This window comes from Hyperolius riggenbachi, chromosome 10, assembly GCF_040937935.1.
Source record: "Hyperolius riggenbachi isolate aHypRig1 chromosome 10, aHypRig1.pri, whole genome shotgun sequence".
NCBI classification, from domain to species: Eukaryota; Metazoa; Chordata; class Amphibia; order Anura; family Hyperoliidae; genus Hyperolius; species Hyperolius riggenbachi.
Window position 1 is genome coordinate 278,183,822 of NC_090655.1, and position 25,126 is coordinate 278,208,947.

The 25,126-nt window shown below is 46.9% G+C and overlaps 1 protein-coding gene across 1 annotated transcript in view; it reads left to right on the plus strand.

The window, feature by feature from the left end:
• The window catches only part of LOC137535493 (zinc finger protein 420-like), a 60,763-nt gene that overhangs the window by 33,176 nt on the left and 2,461 nt on the right, over window positions 1-25,126 (plus strand). The window contains exon 6 of the mRNA XM_068257328.1: window positions 21-977. Within this exon, the coding sequence (XP_068113429.1) occupies window positions 21-977 (957 nt within the window). The remainder of the gene's footprint in view (window positions 1-20; window positions 978-25,126) is intronic.

The window sequence follows — 25,126 nt, forward strand, 5'->3', positions numbered from 1 at the left end:
TGATGTTTCTCTATTTGCAGGGCGGAGTCCCGGCATCAGGAACCTCTCAGAGACTCGTCTCTCTGTATCCAAAGACTGTACAACGGATGATGTCACTGGACAAGAATCTCCTGCAGATATCCTGGTGACCCCAAATATTCCCCCAGACTCCCCTCACCTGTCTAACCCTGAGGGGCCTCATACCCAGCACAGCTCTCCCTCTGCTGGAGGGTCTTATTCCTGTTCCGAGTGTGGGAAATGTTTTGGTCGTAAATCAAATCTTGTCAGGCATGAGAGATCTCACACTGGTGAGAAGCCCTATTCATGTGCTGAGTGTGGGAAATGTTTTGGACAGAAATCACATCTTGTCACACATGAGAGATCTCACACTGGTGATAAGCCCTATTCATGTGCTGAGTGTGGGAAATGTTTTGCTTATAAATCACAGCTTGTCACACATGAGAGATCTCATACTGGTGAGAAGCCCTATTCATGTGATGAGTGCGGACAATGTTTTGCACGGAAATCATATCTTGTCAAACATGAGAGATCTCACACTGGAAGTAAGCCCTATTCATGTGCTAAGTGTGGGAAATGTTTTGGACAGAAATCACATCTTGTCACACATGAGAGATCTCACACTGGTGAGAAGCCCTATTCATGTGCTGAGTGTGGGAAATGTTTTGTACGTAAATCACGGCTTGGCATACATGAGAGATCTCACACTGGTGAGAAGCCCTATTCATGTGCTGAGTGTGGGAAATGTTTTGCATGGAAATCAGAACTTGTCACACATGAGAGATCTCACACTGGTGAGAAGCCCTATTCATGTGCTGAGTGTGGGAGATGTTTTGGGTATAAATCAAATCTTGTCACACATGAGAAAACTCACACTGGTGAGAAGCGCTATACATGTGCTGAGTGTGGGAAATGTTATCAACATAGATCATACCTTGTCGCACATGAGAGATCTCACACTGGTGAGAATCCCTATTCATGTACCAAGTGTGGGAAATGTTTTTGGCATAATTCATTGCTTACCAGACACTTGTGTTGAGTGTGGAAAATGTATTGGCTGTAAATGTTCTGATGTACTTTTGTCGTTTTTTTGTTGTTGTTGGTTTTTTTGCACAAGGAAGCATATTTACTCAGAATCGCGAGGATTCTTTCATGCTACTCAGTGTATTGGTTTGTAAAGCGTTAACCACTTCACTCCCAAGGGTTTTTACCCTAACGGATCAGAGCAATTTTCACTTGTCAACGCTCTTCCCTTTCATTTGCCAATAACTTTTTCAACACTTATCACAACAAAATGATGTATAAATAGTTTTTTTTAACACAAATTAGGCTTTTGGGGGGTGATATTTGTTTTCAGTAATTACTTTACTCTATACATTTTAAAGGGAAAAACAAGGGAAAAAAATACACAATTTCTCCAATTCCATCCCCTATAGTTTTAAAATAAACAATGTTACCATACATAAAACCCACACGTTTTATCTGTTTTGTCCTGGTTATCGCAAGATATTAATTATGTCCCTGGTACAAAGTGTGGGGACAATATAGTATTTGGAAATAAAGGTGTATTTTATTATGTTGTGGTTTTCATTTTCTTATTGCACACTACTAATGATTCCAAGCCCTTATTAGCAAAAATAAGAGTCATGGCATACATATTTATAACTGAGGCCCTAAAGTAACTATTTATGCATTCTCTTTTCAATTCTGGCACTTTTTTTTTTTTACATACAAAAGTGTTTTATTTTGGTACAAAGTATATAAAAAACAATTTTATTGCTTCTCTCATTCAGTTTACAGCTAAAAAAAATTAAAATGTCGTAGGCCTCAGATCTCAAACACCCCAAATTATATTATTTCACTTGTCACAATTAAAATGATACCCTAAGTACATAATCAGATAGCTTTTCGGCCATACACTGTTAACCATAAGCAGCACCATTTGATTTTTCAAGGCCATTTTTGCACCAAAACGAATAGTAATTCTTTCTTAGCAAAGCGCAAGCTTCTGAACAGTCAAGAAAAGCCATAAATGTCACCATTCTGAAAACTAGAGACCCAGGCCTACTCAGATATACATATTTTTTAACATTTGTACTTATGTGGTTTTGCTGCAATTGTACCATAACTTTGAAAATGTTGTTTTTTTTTTGTTTGTTTGTTTTTTTTAGTTTTTTTTTTTTTTTTTTTTGCATTGCCACAAAAAAAATTATTAAATTACATAGGCCTCATCTCTCAAACACCCCAAATTCTATTTTCTCACTTGTCATGGTTAAAATCATAACCTATATACATAATAAGTTAGGTTTTTGGGCACATGGCAGACTGTAAACTACCAGTAGCACTAAAGGTCCTTTTTTCACCAACTGTAACAATAATGTCATTGTTTCTTATCAAAGGTCCTGGAGTGACAGAACATTTGATACATGTCATTAATGTTACCATTCTGAAAACTAGAATGTGATCTTCCTCCGGGAGTGTTCTGCACATGCGCAGTCCGATATTTTCTCCTACTGCACATGCGCAAGACAATCCCGGAGGCGGCAGCGTGATTGAGGACGCGCATGGCCAGGGCCGTGCAGTCGCCGGTGAGTGGCTTTGTCGCCAGGATCGAAACTAAGCCACTGCGGGGACCAGAGGATTGTTCCAGGATGTCGCGGGCACAGGGCGGCTGCAGGAGGGGGCTGGTAGAAGCCCCAGGTAAGTGAAACTTTTTATTAGTTCAGTTAAAGTTCCCTTTAGGCAGAGAACATACTAGACGCGTTTGTGCGCGTTTTGACACGGATGGCTAAACGCGCACGATTCTACAATGCACATGCACCTGTTTCAGCACATGCACGCTCCCGCGCGTGCTCTTGCTCTTTAAGGCAGGGAACAAACTTGTAGGGCCGTTTATGCATTTCCGCGTGCAGAAAAAGGCAGAAAACTGTGCAATTTAAAAACTCGCAAGTTAAGGTTCCCTGTAGGCATGGAACACACTAGACGCATTTGTGCGCTTTTTGCCACGGACGGCAAAACGTGCACGATTCTACAATGCACACGCACATGCATTCGCATGTACAGGTGTACTTTAAGTTTGATCAAAAGGAAAAGTTAGTGTGGCACTCCCAATTGGTCAGGAAGGATCCGTGGGCAGAAATGGGGTAGGTGAAAACTTCCAGCACAGGGGGTCTATTGCACAGTAAACAGCCACTGACGTGTGCCTTTTAAGGAAGGAAGCATATCATAAATTGATTGTTGACAAGAAGCAGATTCGGGCACCCTCCGTCATTCAGCTTATTTATTATAAAACAACTCGTGCAATATAAAGCATCAAATAGACATCACCTGATTTTCCATGGCGATAACTGTGCGGGGTGAGGTGGAGGTGGGTGCTCAGGGCTGCAGAAGGGTCGGCGACGGCCGTTTCGCGTCCACAAGGACGCTTGGTCACGCTGCGTTCCACAAGAATGGCAGCCGAAGCGCTTCCGGAATATGACGGGGATAAGCCCCGCCCCTTCCGGTTGTGCATCGGCGCCAGTGCTAGGAGGTGATTGGTCGGCGTAGAGAGAGCTCGGCTCTCAGTACGCATGCGGGGCCTGGTTACGCGTAATAGGTGCGACCACAAGGTCGCACGGCCGACCAAAAACACAAATTTACATTTAAAGTCAGCCGGCAAAGGCCACGCCGCCCTATTTTACGCGTATACGCAGAAGTCATGCGACCTCAAAGTATGCCCATACAAGCCTTAAAAATACATGCACACATAAGATCCGAGCGCCATCTCGCGGCCGAAACAATTAGTGCACTACTGTGTATTATACAACCACAAAGATACATAGTGACTAAAACCAATAACATTGGGGCGGAGTTGACAGGAGACCATATTATTGCACATGTTCCAGAAGCACTAAATCCTAAGTAGCCTGAACACTTATTATACAGTATTACTAGCTACAATAAAGGAATGCGGGAAGTGTTTCACAGTATCGTCATTATAGAAAAGGGGGGGGGGGGGAGGGGGGAAAGTACACAACACAGTATCAATGATTTCAATTCACACTTACAGTACAAAAGATTACATAGTATCTCAGGGAAATAGCAACAAAAATCCCCCTGGGCAAGATTTCATCCAAGAAACATTAAGGGTCCAACATACAAGAAAGTTCTATTTTATCATTTAAACCAAGGGGTCCAATAGCATTAGTCTGTAGGATCAGCCAGGTCTCTCTCCTCAGCAACATTTTCTCTCTATCGCCCCCTCGTCTCTGGGGCTCAACCCTTTCCAGTACTGCAAATTTCAAACCCCTACCATTCCCCCCATGTACCTCATTCATATGTGTCACAAGCCGTGTCCCACTCTTTCCGGATTTCACCGAACTCAAATGTTCTCCTATCCTGACCTTTAATGGACGAGTTGTTTGGCCTATATAGTAGCGGCCACACGGGCAAAACATCACATAGACAATAAAATCGGTAATACAGGAAAAGAAAGCCTTAGCCTGGAACACCTCTTTCCCCACCTGCACACTCTTTTGGAGCAGCATGTGGGGACAATGGACACAATGTCCACATCTGAAGTTCCCCTTCGGGATGGTTCTGTTCAGCCAAGTCGTCTTCCTAGGGGAAACAAACTCGCTCCGAGTGAGCATATTCCTCAAAGTAGGTGCCCGTCTAAAAGCTACTCGTGGTGGTCCTCCCACCTTCCTCGACAGGTCAGTGTCCTTCATAACAACGTCCCAGTGTTTAAAAATGGTCTTTCTAATCTTATCCGCCATGGGGGTGTAGTCAAACGTAAAGGTCATTCTTTTTTTGTCCGATTCCCTTCCTTTCTTAGATGTTAACAAGTCTGCCCTATCTTGCTCTTTAGCACGCTGTCTAGCCGCTCCCAATTGGGCAAGATCATAGCTTCTTTTAGTAAATCTTTCTGTCATTTCGTCTGCTTGGCGGTTAAAGTCTAACTCTTTTTTGTTGTTCCTCCTTATTCTTAGGTACTGTCCATATGGGATTGCCCTAATGACATGTTTCGGGTGAAAACTACTAGCATGTAGGATTGCATTTGTAGCCGTCGGTTTCCTGTAGCCCTTGCTGTAAATCCCATCATCCTGCATCACTAACGTCAAATCCAAAAAGGTCACCTCTGTATGGCTCAATTCTGCCGTGAATTCCATACTAATTTCATTAGTATTCAGATATCCCATGAATAGGTCAAACTCATGATCAGAGCCCGACCACACCACCAGGACGTCGTCCACATACCTCGACCATTGTCTGACGCATCTCCGAAACGGATTGTTCTCGGAGAATACAGCAGACTCCTTCCATGCCCCAAGGAAGAGGTTTGCAAAGGAGCATGCCACAGGGGTCCCCATGGCGGTGCCGGCGGTCTGTTGGAACCAGCGCCCATCAAATAGGAACGCGTTGTGCTTCAGCACAAACTCCAAACATTCACATAGGAACTCAACATATTCGTCATCCTTATTGGTGCGTTTCAAAAATTGCCTGACCGCCGACACCCAGAAGTCTTGAGGGATACGGCTATATAGACTGACCATGTCAATAGTGGCCAGTCTGTCTCCTGGGACCCATGTGGTACGCTCCAACATCCGCAATACCTCCACCGTGTCCCGAGCTCTATCTACGCCGACCAATCACCTCCTAGCACTGGCGCCGATGCGGAACCGGAAGGGGCGGGGCTTATCCCCATCATATTCCAAAAGCGCTTCGGCTGCCATTCTCGTGGAACGCAGCGTGACCAAGCGTCCTTGTGGACGCAAAACGGCCGTCGCCGACTCTTTTGCAGCTCTGAGCACCCACCTCCACTTTACCCCACACAGTATCGCCATGGACAATCAGGTGATGTCTATTTGATGCTTTATATTGCACGAGTTGTTTTATAATAAATAAGCTTAATGACGGAGGGTGCCCCGAATCTGTTTCTTGTCAACAATCACGTGCACTTTAACCACTTGAGTACCCACCCTTTACCCCCCCTTAAGGACCAGCGCTGTTTGTTTGGATCTGTGCTGGGTGGGCTCTGCAGCCCCCAGCACAGATCCGCGGCCACACAGAGCGATCAGATCGCCCCCCTTTTTTTCCCCCTATGGGGATGATGTGCAGGGGGGGTCTGATTGCTCCTGCGTGTAGGCATGTTGCGGGGGGGGGGCACCTCAAAGCCCCCCTCCGCGGCGACATTCTCCCCCTCCCTCTCCTACCTCCCTTCCCCGGAGATCCGGGCTGCACAGGACGCTATCCGTCCTGTGCAGCCAGTGACAGGACGTCCCCTGTCACATGGCGGCGATCCCCGGCCGCTGATTGGCCGGGGATCGCCGATCTGCCTTACGGCGCTGCTGCGCAGCAGCGCCGTACAAATGTAAACATAGCGGATTATTTCCGCTTGTGTTTACATTTAGCCTGCGAGCCGCCATCGGCGGCCCGCAGGCTATTCACGGAGCCCCCCGCCGTGAATTGACAGGAAGCAGCCGCTCGCACGAGCGGCTGCTTCCTGATTAATCAGCCTGCAGCTGGCGACGCAGTACTGCGTCGCTGGTCCTGCAGCTGCCACTTTGCCGACGCACGGTATAAGCGTGCGGTCGGCAAGTGGTTAAGGCAGAGAAAACACTTGCAGGGCTGTTTTCCCCTTTTGGTTTGTGTTTAATGCAAACGTTTGCAGCGGCATGTACTGTATGTGAACATGTGCGTTGTGTGGGAAAAGGCAGAAAGCTAAGGTTCCCTTTTAGCTACGGAACACACTAGATGCGTTTCTCCGCATTTTCCCATGAACAGCAAAACACACAAGATTCTACAGGCTATTGAAGTCAATAACCTTATGTGGGAAACGTGTTTGGCAACTGTTTGTTCACGTTTTACGTTTTTTCACACATTCTTAAATTGCACAACTTTCTGCTTTTTTCCGCACATTTGCATAATGTACATGCCGTCAGAAATGTGGAAACGTTCCCGGAAGAACATACATGTTAAGCGAGAACGCAAAATCCATCGGAGATCTGGGAATCACAGGGAAAAATGGCCATGCAAGTCTGTACTCTGCCTTAAAGAACAGGTGCAAGGTGAAAAAGTGATCTATTTACCTGGGGCTTCCTCCAGCCTCTGGCAACCCTATCTGTCCCTCGCTGCAGTTCTGCCTCCGTTGCAGATACAGACTACATCAGGTCGGTATCATTTGCACAAGCGCTTGGCCGTGACACTCATGATCATGCTCATGTGGCCTGGAGTATACTGTGCAGGTGCAGAAAGCTCCAGGCCACATGAGCGAGCGCAAGTGGCACGGCCTTGTACTCGCGAAGGCACAGAAGATGCCGACCTGGCAAGGAGAAGATCCTGGGACGCCAGAGCTGCGGCAAGGGAGAGATAGGCTGCCAGGGGCTGGAGGAAGCCCCAGGTTGTCACTTTTAAAATGCACATTAGTGCACATTAGTTTGGGCGTGCACGTGCGGATGCACAAGCGTTTTAAACACTGGACGATTTAATACCTCTGTTGGTACATTAACAGGGACCAATTGGATGTTTTAATACTACTGGTGATCCTGAAGTGGTTAAAGTGTCTGAACTGTGGTGACATGATGAGCTATAGATATTTTTGTTCGGAGCTGGAGCAGAGGGGGACAAAAGAAAACAGATTCAGGTTAATAACGAACCTACAGTCGGAGCAGTGCTTTTCAGCGCTGTTAGATTTGGGCGCAGCCGGCGCCTCCATAGACTACAATAGGAATCACTCCTCAGAAGACGGAGCCGAAGTTGCTTAAAAAACATAATAATTCGGCCTCCACCAATCGCTGGAAGCCGAATTATTTCATTCCCCCACTATCCATGGCAGCCTGGAGGGGGAATAGTAATTAAAACGGCACGGACTTGTGCAGAAGCAGGATCAGCCATAAAATGGCTGTATCCTGCGCCCAAGTCTACCGGCGCCGATTTCAAATGTACTCCCTACAGTCCCTACCTCATTCATTAAAGGGGAACTGAAGTAAGAGGGATACGGAGGCTGCCATATTTATTTTCTTTTAATCAATACCAGTTGCCTGGCAGCCCTGCTGATCCTCTGCCTCTAATACTATTAGCCATAGCCCCTGAACAAGCATGCAGCAGATCAGGTGTTTCAGACTTTAAAGTCAGATCTGACAAGACTAGCTGCATGCTTGTTTCTGGTGTTATTCAGATACTACTGCAGAGAAATAGACCAGCAGGGCTGCCAGGCAACTGGTATTGATTAAATAAATATGGAAAGGAAATAAATATGGCAGCCTCCTCTATACCTTTTACTTCGGTTCCCCTTATCTCCTAGGAGTTCTGGTTCACTATGAGCTTGCTGGGTAACTCTTGGTGAAGGAGATACTACAGTACAAACAGTGGCTGCAGTTAGTCTATTTACCACAAGATGGCGATCACACTGACAGGAAGTGATGTAACAGCAGGAAGAAGAGAAGTTGCAGGAAGTGGAGAGGAGACGTTGTTGGAAGAGGTAATTGTGTGGTTCTTGTTATAGACTAGCACATATATGGCTGCTGGGCATTGTACAGGATGTATTGCAGTGGGGAGATCAGTGCAGACATGGGCAAGTATGAGGATAGTAATAGTATGAATGAGCATAGAGATTGTATGCAGCAATAACTGTATATAGGAGAGATGGTGAAGAGAGCATTAGTGTTAGATGGAATGTGAGCAGTCACACTAGGGGCGTAACAATAGGGACTGCGGCCACTGCACCTGCGGGGGGGGGGGGGGGGTGGAAGAGGAGGAGGGGCCCTTCAGGGCCGTTTGGGGGGGCTGGAGGGGTCGCAGCATGAGAGGGAAAGCCATGGCCACATATCGGCAGGGAATGGGGACACCCCCCTCACCTCGGAACTCTCCCCTCCTGCTGAAATCGGTGTCTGTGCAGCGGTGTACAGTATAAACAGGAAGTAGCGTCAGACACTAGAGCGAGGAATATCCACAGTGGAATGCAAGGAAGGTATCTGTATCTGTACGCTGCTGCACAGACACTGATTTAAGCTGGAGGGGAGCGCTGAGGGGAGAGCCCGAGCTGAGGGAGGGGGGGTCGTCCCCTCCCCCTGCCAATGTGTGGCCATGGCTTTCCTCTCATGCTGTGACCCCTCGAGCCCCCAAAACGTCCCTGAGCGGGCCCCAGGGGGGAGGAGGCCCATCAGAATTTCTGCAGGGGGGCCCGATGGGTCTTAGTTATGCCCCTGAGTCACACAGGGCTTTTCTCCTGTCTGACTTACAGTGCTTGGGAGCTGCAGCCACAGAAGGCACAGTCAGTATTACCCTCCCCTCCTGGGCATTAAGCTGCATAGTAAATGTATCACTGAACAGATGCTGGTCCCACCCAGAAGTGTATATTCTGTACACTATCCAGCCTCTCCCCCTAGTGCAGTTTTTACTTAAAGTGGACCAGTACTCTTGCACAAAAGGAAAACACCGAGAAATGCACCCAGTATGAAGAGAGTTTAGCCTGTCTAATTACCCTTCATCTGTGACTAATCATAGGTTGTAATTCGATCTCTCAGTTGTGTCAGCTTAGGAATCTCCTCTGCCATGGCAGAGCAGCTAATTTGTAAACACAGGATGTTAACAATACAGTATGTCTGCTTCCCTGAAAGCTGGAAGTAGGCACATTGCAGATTTATTGCATTGTATCACCTGTAACAAATATTTTTCTTTAAATGTCATTATGCTGTTGCTTATCTTTTAGAACCGAGAGGACGTTCAGGTCCGCTTTAACTCTTTGACTACCAGAGATGCTTGGTGCTCATTTGGACTGTATCTGTCCTAGACAACCAGTAATGAGTTCTACATTCTGGGCAATGAAAGGATAAAACAAGCATATGTTGGCAGCAGTCCCCTCAGCCTTTCATACTACTCAGATGTTATCGGGCCCCTCCCAGCTGCCTGCTACAGATAAAGCCCCGCCCCCATATTTACTGCTCGGATAAGTGCAGCTGGATTGGCACGGCAGGTCTGGGCACCTCACATAGGCACAGCCTTGGCAGCTAGGATCACAGTGCCCGCTCCCTGTAGCTGCAGGAACACAACAGACCAGGATAACGATGCCGTACATTACCCACGTGTTGTGACAGATGCAGTGAAGCATACAGTCAATGAAAAGGATACTGTAAACGTGTGTGTTACCATGCTGTTCTATGTTACACCGTCAGCACATCAGCCACACTGAGCATTGCATTAAAAACATGAACGATTATTCAACGATGTGTTTTCTGTGCTTGTCAAATGTTCCGCTTCTGCATCTGGTACAAACTGGAGCTGTACTGGGTAGGAGGTGCATAATAAAATGCTCACCACGCCTCCTGTCCCGTCCCCTCCCCCCCCCCCCCCCCCCCGCCGCTCTTCCCTGGTCCATCCCGTTGTCTTGGTGACTCCAAACCTGGACATGCTGCACCGCGCATGCGCAGTATGTCCATTCTGCTCCCCATGTGATGTCACATGACAAGAGTGGCCACAGGGGTGCAGAACGGACATACTGCGCATGCGCGGTGCAGTATTTCCAGGACTTGCATAAATCACGGGCCGGACCAGAGAAGAGCGGCGAGGGTCGGAGGTGAGTATTTTATTATGCCCCCCTACCCAGTACAGCTTCAGTTTACCATGGATGCTTTTGCATCTAGTATCCTTCAACGATCACATTGTTTACCATATTGCCTGTCAACAAATCACATTGTTCACATCATGGCATTGCATAGAGGAGGGAGGGGGCGTGTCACATGTAAAGTTGGGGCGTGGCTAAACGTGTCCCTTTTCCTGACTCCAAAAGTTGGGAGGTGTGTCTTATACATGCTCAGTCTATACAAACCCAACAAACATACTTTTCCTAGACTTTAGGCTGCTTACACACCAAGACGTTACAGGCGCACGTTAGTGCGCCTGTAACGCTCCCCCAACGCACAGCAATGTACCACAAGTGGGCTGTTCACACAGCCCACGTTGCGTTACATGTAACGCTGCACGTTCGGTGCAAAGTGCAGCATGCTACTGCGTTGGAGCGGCTATAGCCGCGTTAGACTGTTTGCACATGCGCAGTGGGGGGCGGAGAGGAGGCGGGGAGAGCCAGCTACAGTAGCCGCGCACATGGCTACTTAATATTCACTGCACTGGCGGTAGCTGATTGGCCGGCGGGACCACGTGATGCGGAGTGTCTCGCTCCGCATCACGTGGTCCCGCTGGCCAATCAGCGCCACTCTGGGAGACATTATAGGAATCGAGCCGCCGAACGCGGCTCACTCTACCGTCGGCTTTTGCAGCACCATACGTTGTGTTAGGTGCACGTTATGCGACCTTAACGTGGCACCTAACACAACGTCTTGGTGTGCAAGAAGCCTTAAAGTGGACCTGAATTTAGAAATTCCTTCCTGCTCTAAAAGATAAGTAACAGCATAATAACCTTTAAAGAAAAAACATTTTTTTGTTACAGCTGATACAAATCCTGAAATACAGTGGGTTGCAAAAGTATTTGGCCCCCTTGAAGTTTTCCACATTTTGTCACATTACTGCCACAAACATGAATCCATTTTATTGGAATTCCACATGAAAGACCAACACAAAGTGGTGTACACGTGAGAAGTGGAACGAGAATCATACATGATTCCAAACATTTTATACAAATAAATAACTGCAAAGTGGGGTGTGCGTAATTATTCAGCCCCTTTTGGTCTGAGTGCAGCCAGTTGCCTATAGACATTGCCTGATGAGTGCTAATGACTAAATAGAGTGCACCTGTGTGTAATCTAATGTCAGTACAAATACAGCTGCTCTGTGAGGGCCTCAGTGGTTGTCTAAGAGAATATTGGGAGCAACAACACCGGGAAGTACAAAGAACACACAAGACAGGTCAGGGATCAAGTTATTGAGAAATTTAAAGCAGGCTTAGGCTACAAAAAGATTTCCAAAGCCTTGAACATCCCACGGAGCACTGTTCAAGCGATCATTCAGAAATGGAAGGAGTATGGCAACTGTAAACCTACAAAGACAAGGCCATCCACCTAAACTCACAGGCCAAACAAGGAGAGCGCTGGTGAGAAATGCAGTCAAGAGGCCCATGGTGACTCTGGACGAGCTGCAGAGATCTACAGCTCAGGTGGGAGACTGTGTCCATAGGACAACTATTAGTCATGCACTGTACAAAGTTGGCCTTTATGGAAGAGTGGCAAGAAGAAAGCCATTGTTAACAGAAAAGCATAGGAAGTCCCGTTTGCAGTTTGCCACAAGCCATGTGGGGGACAAAGCAAACATGTGGAAGAAGGTGCTCAGGTCAGATGAGACCAAAATGGAACTTTTTGGCCAAAATGCAAAACGCTATGTGTGGCAGAAATCTAACACTGCACATCACTCAGAATACACCATCCCCACTGTCAAACATGGTGGTGGCAGCATCATGCTCGGGGGGGTGCATCTCTTCAGCAGGGACAGGGAAGCTGGTCAGAGTTGATGGGAAGATGGATGGAGCCAAATACAGGGCAATCTTGGAAGAAAACCTCTTGGAGTCTGCAAAAGACTTGAGACTGGGGCGGAGGTTCACCTTCCGGCAGGACAACGACCCTAAACGTAAAGCCAGGGCAACAATGGAATGGTTTAAAACAAAACATATCCATGTGTTAGAATGGCCCAGTCAAAGTCCAGATCTAAATCCAATCGAGAATCTGTGGCAAGATCTGAAAACTGCTGTTCACAAACGCTGTCCATCTAATCTGACTGAGCTGGAGCTGTTTTGCAAAGAAGAATGGGCAAGGATTTCAGTCTCTAGATGTGCAAAGCTGGTAGACACATACCCTAAAAGACTGGCAGCTGTAATTGCAGCAAAAGGAGGTTCTACAAAGTATTGACTCAGGGGGCTGAATAATTACGCACACCCCACTTTGCAGTTATTTATTTGTAAAAAATGTTTGGAATCATGTATGATTTTCGTTCCACTTCTCACGTGTACACCACTTTGTATTGGTCTTTCGCGTGGAATTCCAATAAAATGGATTCATATTTGTGGCAGTAATGTGACAAAATGTGGAAAACTTCAAGGGGGCCGAATACTTTTGCAAGCCACTGTAAATCTGCATTGAGCCAACTTCCTGCTTTCATGGAAGCAGACATATTGTTACCATCCTGTGTTTACATATTTGCTGTTCTGCCATGGCAGAGGAGATTCAAAGGTTGTCCCTCCTTCCTCTCTGATTGGCTGGCCACAGCAGCACTGGCATTGGCTAAGGGAAGTTGACTCCTATTGGTCAGAAACTCGCACTGCTGCCCGTGATCAGCTGTGACTGCCGGGATCCCGGGACATGTATTCAGTGCCCCGGGACAGCGGTACAGAGCTTCCACAGAGGGACTGTCCCACTGAAACCGTGACAGTTGGGGCATATGAGGAGATGTGACATCATATATGTGAGACTTGGAAACCATAATGTCATCCTTGACTATTTGTGCATTGTGATTGGCTGCATTATGTTGTTTTCCCTCTGTGCCATTGTAAAGGTAGCCATACACTCCTCAATTATGAGCCAATATTCCTTCAATTCATCACTCTCTGTTTAGAATCTAATGGATTCTGATGAATTTCTTCCCTCATGCAGCACATTGGTGTGTAATAGATTCCAGAATGATGACAATGCAATGTTAGACTGTGCAATGCAGGGCATCGCTATGGCCTATCCCTCAACTGCCGTTCCTGCCCCGCCCCCAATCAGTAGTCATCCTCTGTTAAATCTGATCGATACTTTCAAACAATTTGAGGTCAGAATAATTTCCGATTTCATTGATTGGACATGTAGGGCAAGAAATTCTTATCTGTTTTGATCAAAGTGACTGAATCTGCTGGGAATCAAATGGGAAGTTTGGGACATGTGGTGCCCTACAGGTAGTGTTGGATTTGGGTCATTGCTATGTTCAACCCAAATATGGCTGTACCATTCTGCTCAGGTCAACCTGAAAATCACTTGATTGGATGCTGCTAATTAGACACGCCCATAATGCCCAGCGACCCCTCCCATGATGCCTAGGGCCCTCCAATCAATTCAGGGATCTGCTCCTCCATCTTACTGGTGGCAGGCAGCTGATTGGCTGACACCACATGCCACACTAGGCAGCCATAGCTGTATACATGGTCTCCTGCTGTGCTAAATCTGCACTCACTTGCTGGACATAGCTTCTCTGTGCTGCTGCAGACTCTTGTGTCAGATAAAGCCAGTGCTGGCCAGGCAGGCAGATTAGACATTACTGCTAGTTTCAGGGTCCATCTCCACTAGCTGCAGATGTGATCATTGCATCGTATCACATCCGCACTCAGCAGCGGGTGACTTCCAGTTGTCTTCCTGAAGTCCAGATGCGGCTCCAATTAGCGCGAAGGGGAATAGGATGCGAAACCCACCAGAGAGATGTACAGGTCCTCTTTATTCCCGGGGTTGTCTACAGGAAGATCCCCCCCCGCCATTATCAGGTAGGCGGAACTGAGTATCATTAGAGACCCCAAACTATGTGACATTGTTTCCTGTTGTCTAAGTTATTATTTGTGCTCACATTATAAAGTGCTTCTTATTTTGTGCAATTAGGGTGGAGAACTGATACATGTAAGTGCTGTGGTTAAAGAGGAAGGAGATGAAATTTATGTAAGAAGTGATCAGCAGTCTATGGAAGAGGGTGACATGATGAGGACAATTAAAAAAGAAGAAGAGGAGACGTATGTGAGGTGTGATCAGCAGTCTGTTGAAGAGTTTGTCTTGAGGACAGTCAAAGAGGAAGAAGAGACATATGTGAGGAGTGATCAGCAACTTATGAAGGAGGGTGACATAATGGGGACAATAAAAAAGGAAGAAGAGGAGACATATGGGAGGGGTGATCAGCAGTCTATGCAGGAGGCTGACATGATGGTCTCAATTAAAGAGGAAGAAGAAGAGGTGTATGTGAGGATTGATCAGCAGTCTGTGGAGGAGGGCGACATGATGAGGACAAGTAAAGAGGAAGAAGAGGAGACGTATGTGAGGATTGATCAGCAGTCTATGGAGGAGGGTGACATGATGAGGACAAGTAAAGAGGAAGAAGAGGAGACGTATGTGAGGATTGATCAGCAGTCTATGGAGGAGGGAGACATGATGAGGACAAGTAAAGAGGAAGAAGAGACGTATGTGAGGAGTGATCAGCAGTCTATGGAGGAGGGTGACATGATGGGGACAAGTAAAGAGGAAGAAGAAGAGACGTATGTGAGGAGTGATCAGCAGTCTATGGAGGAGGGTGACATGATGGGGACAAGTAAAGAGGAAGAAGAAGAGACGTATGTGAGGAGTGATCAGCAGTCTATGGAGGAGGGAGACATGATGAGGACAAGTAAAGAGGAAGAAGAAGAGACATATGTGAGGAGTGAGCAGCAGCCTATGGAGGAGGGTGACATGATGAGAGCATCTAAGAAAGAAGACATTATTACAAGGATGAGCACAGGTTAGTGATAAACATTAGTAATTCAATAGCCTTATTAAACTGACTAACACATATGTCCCTGCTGGGCACAGTATAGATCATCTTCCTCTCAGTATGTGCGGTAATATTCCCACAATTACATGAATCTGCCCCTTTGATACAATGTAAAGCAGTCAGTGTACAGCTTGTATAATGGTGTAAATTTGCTGTCCCACCAACATAACTCAACACACAGCCATTAATGTCTAATCCGCTGGCAACAAAAGTGAGGACACCCCTAAGTGAGAAATGTCACAATTCTACTCAATTATACATTTCAGGGCCCAATCCAATTCACTTCTTTCCCTAAGTTTTCTCCTTGGTGATCCTTTCATATCTTATCAATAAATAGCCATTTAAGCCACCCACAAACAAAAACTCAAACAGTACTTTTTCATTTGCAGAGTGTTGGGAAGTTATTTTAAACAGAAGATGAAAAATGATGTTCTAGTAGAGAACTTAGAAGAGGAAGGGAATTGGTTCCGGCCCTTTCCCTCCCTGAGGTCATGTGACTGGTTAGTGTTACAAGGTCTCAGGTGTGAATGGGGAGCAGGTGTGGTACATTTGGTGTTATCGCTCTCACACTCCCTCATACTGGTCACTGGAAGCTCAGCATGGCTCCTCATGGCAGAGGACTCTCTGAGGAGCTTAACCAGTTGAGGACCACATTGGGAAACCCCCCCCCCCCCCCCCCCCCCCCAAAGACGAGGCTAATTTTTGTGAAAATGGCCACTGCAGCTTTAAAGAAAACCTGAACTGAAAGTTAAAAGTCATAATAAGCATACACAAGTCATACTTACCTTCCATGTAGTCTACTCCTCAGTGTATTTCTCCTCTCCCGCGTCCTGTTTGTTCACTGTGATCAAGGGGATTTTCCGTCCTCCATTTTTGAAAATGGCCATTACCCCTAACAGCTTTCTGGTCAGCACTCAGTTAAACTGTAACATCGCCCACTTGAGCCATAGGGAAACATGGACATTACCTGGTACATCAGTTTTCCTCTCAGCTATAAATGACAGCAACTGATATATTTCAGTTCTGACAAAATATTGTCAGAACTGGAAGGGATTGTTGCCAGAAGAAAATGGTGAGCTTCTGAGAGCAACTGATGGCAAGGTAACTATGTAATGTTCATTTGAAGTTACCTCATGTGTTTATTTTAAATATTTTTACTCAGTACAGGTTCTCTTTAAGGCCAAGCTGCAGGGCCGCACAACTCAGCACACAAGTGATTCCCCCCTCCTTTTCTTCCCACCAACAGAGCTCTCTGTTGGTGGGGTCAGATCGCCCCCCCCCCCCCCCCCCGGATGTTTATTTGTTTATTTATTTTTCAATAAACAATTGTTTTTTAAATAAATTTTGCTTTTTTTTTTTTTGTTTATATTCCCCCCTCCATCTCTTTCCCCGCTGGCCTATCCATGTGATCAGCTGTCATAGGCTTCAGGCGATCACCACCAACAGTCAGGAGGGGACAGCTGTGTCACACGGCTGTCTCCAGTACAGCACTGTTGCTGATCGCAGCGCTGTTCAATGCGTAAAGACGGTGGTTTCGCCATCTAAAGGTGGCCATACACTGGTCGATTTGCCATCAGATTTGATCGAAAGATAGATCCCTCTCTGATCGAATCTGATCAGAGAGGGATCGTATGGCCACCTTACTGCAAACAGATTGTGAATCAATTTCAGCCTGAAACCGATCACAATCTGTGGAGCTGCCACGCCCCTCCCCCCCCCCCTCTCCCCACCCCTCTCCCCACCTGCATACATTACCTGTTCCGTCCGGCGCGAGTCCCCTGGTCCACCGCTGTCTTCTTCTCCGCCTGGTCCCGGCATCTTTATGCTCCACATAAAGATTGCCTAGGCTATAAGAATATTGCCAACTTTCTGACACTGAGCTGCAGCACGGTGGCCACTTAGAATAGGCCTCGCTATGGACAACCAAGGAAGCTGAGTAAATATGCTCAACACACACTCACTCTCTGTTCGTCCCTTGCTGTCCTACCCAGGCTTGCTGTTTTCCTCCTGACAGGAGGGGTGGAGCTACATCCTTCTTGTGTGTGCTTCTCCCCTCCCATGTACGTATGAAATCACCGCCGGGAGACTTGGGCGCAGGATACAGATAGTATATGGCTTACCCTGCTGCTGCACAAGTCCCGGCAGAGTTAATTACTATTCCCCCTCCAGGTCCACGTGGATAGTGGAGAATGATGTAATTTGGCTTCCAGCTATTGCTGGCGGCCAAATTACAGTGTTTTAAAAGAAACTTCTGCTCCGTCTTCTGATGGCTCCGAAGTTACACACTGTGTGCCGCAATAGCCGTAATTTATGGTGGCGCCAGCTGCTCCCAAATCTCCTGCGCTGTTTTTACTGCGCTCGAAAGACCATATCCACCATGGTGTGCCAGTACACCAATAATTCTCATGTATCAATAAAAGGATATGTCCATAAATAAGGAAACCATTAAAAAAAATTTAAAAAAATTATGATAAACTTTAATATATCAAAAGTGCAAAAATAGTTCACAATTCTTCATAAAGATTCATCTTTACAGAAACATCCCATGTACTGTTTTTTTCAGCCTCCTTTATAGGCGGACGTGACATCTACTTCCTGTATTTCACCCGGTGTTTTATTAGTGTCAGCTGTGCCCTATTTACTCTGACCCTCCCTCTGGGCGTTTCTGGGCCTGTATAGTTAGATCCTTCACATGTTAGTTGCCACCACTCTCTTCCTGGTCGTCCTGCCTGTGTGCGGTGTGCATTTCATGATTAAAGTGAGTATTATACGGTCTCTTATACTTTGGGTTGAGTTTTTCCGCCCTGGGCTTGTGTCATTTATAGTGTTTAGAGTATATTTTTTAGTCTTTGGACTTCATTGAGATCTGCCCTTACAGGACTGTGTTTATCATACATTATTATATAATAGCAAATATATCGGCGCCAAGGGACAATGGAACCGCCGCTGAGAAGAACAATGTCCAAAAGTTCAGAAGTCAGGCATACATCAAAGGTCAGTGCAGGTTTAGAAAGTCATTGTATGTAGGGAATGGTAAATTCTTCATCACAATATATCAAATGCTCAGAGGTAGGTATCCGCCAAACATCAAAACTAGAAAAGGCTTACCAGCTCCCAACAACCCACATTATAAGGTTGTGAAATGGCTCAGGTCACAGATAACGTCCAGGGAACATCAGACGTCGTGAAGATCCAGTGGACACCCGTATGGAGGTAAAGTTTCAGGAATTTATATAGGAAAACAAAAACGGCAATATCTAAGCGTAACCCGTTTATTTACATAAAATTTCTTTAAAAGGCAGTAGATATAAAAACGATAACTCACATACGGGGCCCATAAACAGGGAACCCCGGAAGATTAGCACGCATGTAATGGTCAATCGTAGATCAATAGACAATGGTGCCGCCTGTTACCTTTCCGACCGGTTTCGCAGTCTTGCATCATCAGGGGAGAAAAGGCGAACAGGCGGCAGGCACCAAATTTATAGCTTTTAGTCTTGGAAAAGAGGGTGGGGTGAAAGAAACCTCCCTCAGAAGGGCATCACTAATCAAAGTGGGAAAGAGTCACCCAAATGTGTAAATAAAGTGAAAAACAGAACAATATGCAAATAGCAAATATCATACATTATTGTTTCCCCCTAGCTTTCTCCTCCCTGGTATTCGTAAATGTGTTTGGCTATTGGTACATTTATATGGATTTACATGCAGTCCTATTGCTGAGTGTCATATTGGGACTCCCATCCAGTTCCATTGTTGATTATCCATATACATCATGTTAGGTGGTGATTCCTGGTTTTGTTGTCCAGATGTCGTTTTTCTCATTACTAGTACAGTCAGGGGAGGACTGGGAACTTTTGGCCTAGGGGGAAAACACAACCCATAGGCCCTGGGGGCGTGGCCATTAAATGATGTGGGCGGGGCCAACTGCATGATGATATGATGTCAATATGGACCAAAAATGTCTGAGGAATGTCACGACACAACGAAGAATTAGGGCAGTTCTGATGGCAAAAAAGGTCAAACTCAGTACTAGCAAGACATACATAATAAAGTGGCTAGTGAAATACAGGCAGTCACCGATTAACGGGATAGGGAATGCAGGTTCAATCTTAACCTGAATCAGTTCTTAAGTCAGAACAGTGTCATTTCTGTGCCTCGTGTCCCCCTCTGTGTCCCCCGTTTCCCCTGTGTCTCTTTTGTCCCCCTGTGTTACCTCTGCTCTCCTGTCCCCCTTTTCCTTTTTTTCCCCGCGTCACCTCTGTTCCCTTGCATCTCTTTTGTCCCCGTCACCTCATGTCCCCTTGGTTACCAATCTTTTTTGTCCCCCTCTGTGTCACCTCATGTCCCTGACTGTCTTTTTTGTCCCCTGTGCCATCTTTGTTTCCCCTGTGCCTCTTGTCCCGCTGTAGCACCTGTTTTCCCTGTATCTCTTTTGTCCCTGTGTCACCTGTGCTTTCCACTGTGGCTCCTGTGTCAACCCCTGTGACTACTGTGTCCCCCCAGTCACCATTGTTACTCCCAGCATGAGCAGAGAGATTTGCCGCTGGATTGGGGGCATGTGAGTACTACTCTTAAAGGGGAACTGAAGAGAGAGGTATATGGAGGCTGTCATGTTTATTTCCTTTTAGACAATACCAGTTGCCTGGCAGCCCTGCTGATCCTCTGCCTCTAATACTATTAGCCATAGCCCCTGAACAAGCATGCAGCAGATCAGGTGTTTCAGTGGTTCAGACTTATAAGTCTGATCTGACAAGACTAGCTGCATGCTTGTTTCTGGTGTTATTCAGATACTACTGCAGAGAAATAGACCAGCAGGGCTGCCAGGCAACTGGTATTGATTAAAAGGAAATAAACATGACAGCCTCCATATACTTCTCTCTTCAGTTCCCCTTTAAGGGGGGCGGCCATGGAGCACAGAGGCAGCTCAGCACAAGTCCTCTGGAGAGGGTGAGGGATCCCTCAACACTGCAATTGCGCAGTTTGTAAAAATTGCTACTGCGTATGCACTGAATGTTCCACACTACAGGAGCGTAATTGAGGAGGCACATGGCCGCACATGTGCAGTAGCCAACATCCGGCTTAGCCCCTGTAGTCCGAAACTACTGAGGCTAACAGTGGGAGAATGGCCAGTACCAGACAGACATCGAAGGAGCCCATGGACTACAGGGGGGCTAAAGGAAGCCACAGGGAAGTATACATTCTTGTGTTGCATTGGTTTTAGATTTACTTTAAAGTAAATCTAAATCCTAGACAAAAGAAAAAAAGTTTGACTTATCTAGTGCTTCTACCAGCCCACTGCAGTCACCCTGTGCCCGCACCAGGACACACCGATCCTCCGGGCCCCTGCACCGGGACATACCGATCCTCCGGGCCCCTGCACTGGGACATACCGATCCTCCGGGCCCCCGCACCGGGACATACCGATCCTCCGGGCCCCCGCACCGGGACATACCGATCCTCCGGGCCCCCGCACCGGGACATACCGATCCTCCGGGCCCCCGCACCGGGACATACCGATCCTCCGGGCCCCCGCACCGGGACATACCGATCCTCCGGGCCCCCGCACCGGGACATACCGATCCTCCGGGCCCCCGCACCGGGACATACCGATCCTCCGGGCCCCCGCACCGGGACATACCGATCCTCCGGGCCCTGGCAGCGTTTTTTTTTTCTTCTGGATGTGCGGCCCCAGTCCGTGCACTTCCTGATCATGCAGCGACGGGAAATGTATAATAATAGTAATCAAAACATTTGTATATTGCTTTTCTCCTGTCAGACTCAATGCGCTCAAGAGCTGCGGCCACTGGGACGTGCTCAGGAGGCCACCCTGCAGTGTTAGGGAGTCTTGCCTTGAACTCCTTACTAGCCAGGATTCAAACCCTGGTCTCCCATGTCAAAGGCAGGACCCTTAACCAGTACACTATCCAGCCACTCCAAATCTCTACAAGGAAGGGAGCGTGACCAGGGCTGCGCATGTGCAGTGGCCGTAGAGACGCCTGGCCGGAAGAGGGGCACTGCTAGGGACCAGATGATTGTTCAGTGACAGGGCAGGCACAGGGTGGCTGCAGGGGGCTGGTAGAAGCTCCAGGTAAGTTAAACTTTTTTTTTTTCTTCGGTTAAGGTTCCCTTTAAATGTATATTGTAAGTGAATCTAAGGTGCCCAGTGTAACTTACCTGGGGCTTCTTCTAGCCCCCTGCAGTCCTTCAGTCCCCTTGCTGACATTCCAGTTCAGAGCAGTGCTTTTCAGTGCTGCTAGATTTGGGCGCAGCCGGCGTCGCCATAGACAGTAATGGGAATCAGTCTATAGCGGTGCTCAGTGAGTAATGTCGGTGCCGTCAGAAGACGGAGACGAAGTTGCTTAAAAACACAATAATTCCCCACCTTCCATGGCGGCCTGGAGGGGGAATAGTAATTAATATGGCCGGGACTTGTGCAGAAGTAGGATCAGCCATATACCGGCTGTATCCTGCGCCCAAGTCTACCGCGCCGATTTCAAATGTATGCTTCCAGTCTGATCCATTCAGCAGTTGTGCCTCTCTGAAAGCTGCCAGACTAAGTCAGCTACTGGCTATTAAAACACATACTATCTTGAGCGTAATAAACAATTCCTGTATGTAACCAAAAAGGAGATAGCAATTGTTCAAAGGAAAGACACCTCAAATGGTTATAAATGGCTGTTTCTGCCACCTAAATCACAATATACCTCATAAATGAGTACTGCCACACATAAACATCAATTGGAAATATATTATCAAGTTTATTAGGGACATGTCCCTTTAAAAACCATTTAAAACAACAATGACATAAAATCCCTCTAAATGTTCTGCCTATAAGCAAAAACCCTTGCTGCATAAATATACCACGTGAAAAATTACAAAAATATCATGATAATAGCTGATGAAATCAATAAACCCACTGGTTAATCAAGGATCAAAGTGTCTGTGTGCTCAATGTTCCTGTGCAAAAAAAGCCTAGTACCAAATAGTGTATGAGTTAAGCCTCACTGAGGAGGTAACATAGTGTAAAAAGATAATAAAGTGCAATGTGCATGCGTGCTGGACAAGGTAAAGCAAGTCCCTCTCAATAGTGTTTGAAAACGAGAAAATAGATGAAGACCTGGACTCACCCGTTTGTGGCTGCAGCAAGGGAAGAGGGAAGGCCTTGTCCAGCACGCATGCACATTGCACTTTATTATCTTTTTACACTATGTTACCTCCTCAGTGAGGCTTAACTCATACACTATTTGGTACTAGGCTTTTTTTGCACAGGAACATTGAGCACACAGACACTTTGATCCTTGATTAACCAGTGGGTTTATTGATTTCATCAGCTATTATCATGATATTTTTGTAATTTTTCACGTGGTATATTTATGCAGCAAGGGTTTTTGCTTATAGGCAGAACATTTAGAGGGATTTTATGTCATTGTTGTTTTAAATTGTTTTTAAAGGGACATGTCCCTAATAAACTTGATAATATATTTCCAATTGATGCTTATGTGTGGCAGTACTCATTTATGAGGTATATTGTGATTTAGGTGGCAGAAACAGCCATTTATAACCATTTGAGGTGTCTTTCCTTTGATTGAGCTACTGGCTATTACACATGCGCGGCCACATGCCTCCCCGATCGCGCTCCCATAGTTGGAAATATTTGGCACATGCGCAGTAGCAATTTTTACAAACTGTGCAAATGCAGAATGCTCCCAGCTTTGGGAGCGCAAATGAGGAGGCACATGCAGCTTTTGGAGGGAACAGCTGCTGAATGGATATCAGAGAGGGACCAGAAGTACTACAGCGGGCTATTAGAAGCCCTAGGTAAATTACACTGACCACATTAGGTTTACTTAAAGGAAACCAGAGACGTTTTAAAATAAAAGTTTTATACATACATGGGGCTTCCTCCAGCCGCATCCGCTCGGGTCGCTCCCACACCGCCGTCCTCAGCCTTCTCTATCGCCGGCACCGGGTCCCGTAACTTCCTCTAGTCGCGGCCAGTCTGAAGCTGCCGGAGAGAGACGTAGATGGCGCACTTCTTTTGCGCAGACTGGCCACTACTGGAGGAAGTTACGGTACCAGAGCTGCAGAAGGCTGAGGATGGCGGCATGGGAACAATTGGTGTGGAGGGGGCTGGAGGAAGCACCAGGTATGTATAAATCTTTTATTTTAAAATGTCTCTGCTACACTTTAAGGAAGACTAAAATAACTTAAAACCCCGAAAAAAACAAAAAACAAGTTTAAATTACCTGGGGCTTCTGCCAGGCCCCTGCTGCCGCCCTGTGCCCACGCTGTCCTGGAACAATCCCCCAGTCCCCTGCAGTGGCTACGTTTCCTTCTCCCCGACTTGCAAATCAATAGCCACTGCACCTGCACAGCCCTAGTCGCACGCATTCTCATTCATGTAGAGAAAACATCATATTGCATCTGCGCAGGATGCTCCCGGTTTGGCGAAGGTGAACAAGGTTGCGTGCAGCCATGGCCACGCAGACGCAGTGGCCGTTGAGTTGCGATTATGAAACTAAACTGCGGCGCTGGACCGGAGGATCGTTCAGTATGGCTGCAGGGGGCTGGCAGAAGCCCCAGGTTAGTGAAATTTTTTTTTTTACTTATTTCAAGTTTACTTTTAAACAAACTTCCATTGCTGCAACAAGCTAAATTGGCTAACAGGGCACCAGCAATGAAAGGGTTACACACATAGAAGAGAGACAGAGATACAGGGAGGGGGCAGCTGTGTGGGCACAGGGCTAGTCTGATGAAAGCACAGGAGACAAATGGGGAGGAGGGGAAGTGTCAGCTTACCAGGAAGAGTGTCCGGAGCTGAAGTCTGCACGGAGCTCAAGTCTGCACGGCCAGTGTCCCTGTCCCTTCCTACTTCAAGCAAGGGAACGTTTGGCACTCCAGTCCACACGCACCGCAGGAAAGCTGCAGACATCAGGCAGGACTGGGACAGCAGCCCCTCTGCCATTTCAAATGACGCGCTCCATGCGCCTTCTCATTGACTGGCTGTGTCTGCAGGCAGGGGGGAGGGACCTCTGCTGCCTAGCAGCCAGTCACAGCAGCAGCCACAACAGGGAGCAAGAAGGTCCCGCAGTTTAAAGGGCCGCTGACTGCCGGACCAACATAGATGTAAAACGTGGCTCTGAGCGGCCCTGATACAGGAGACAGGAGGCGGCCCGGGGGGAGATTGCCCCCCTTCCCCCCAGGCCAGTCCGCCCCTGAGTACAGTCCAGGTATTTAATTATCTATTTGGGGAATGATGTAATTCGGCCTGCAGGTATTGCTGGCGGCCGAATTTTAAACGTAACTTCAGCTCCATCTTGTGACGGCGCCGAAGTTACTCCCTGTGCGCATCCTGGAAGCTGCAAAAAGAGAAATTTAAACCCACAAAACACTGGTTCACACAACAGTCAGGGGTCCTGGAATCTGCCACAGACCGGGGCCCCTAAACTGCCATGCGATACCCAGATTTCTTTTAAATTAAAATTAAGGTTAAGTTTTTCACAACATTTAAACCTTCCTAACCCCGGCTTCCCCTAATCAGGCAGTCCTTGTTGTATATGAGGACGAGGTCAGCCAGATTCTCTGCTCTGCATGGCCTGACCTATATTCATCATGGGATATTATGTTAGTGGCTTGTATAATTAGCTGCTGCAGCAGGACTTGT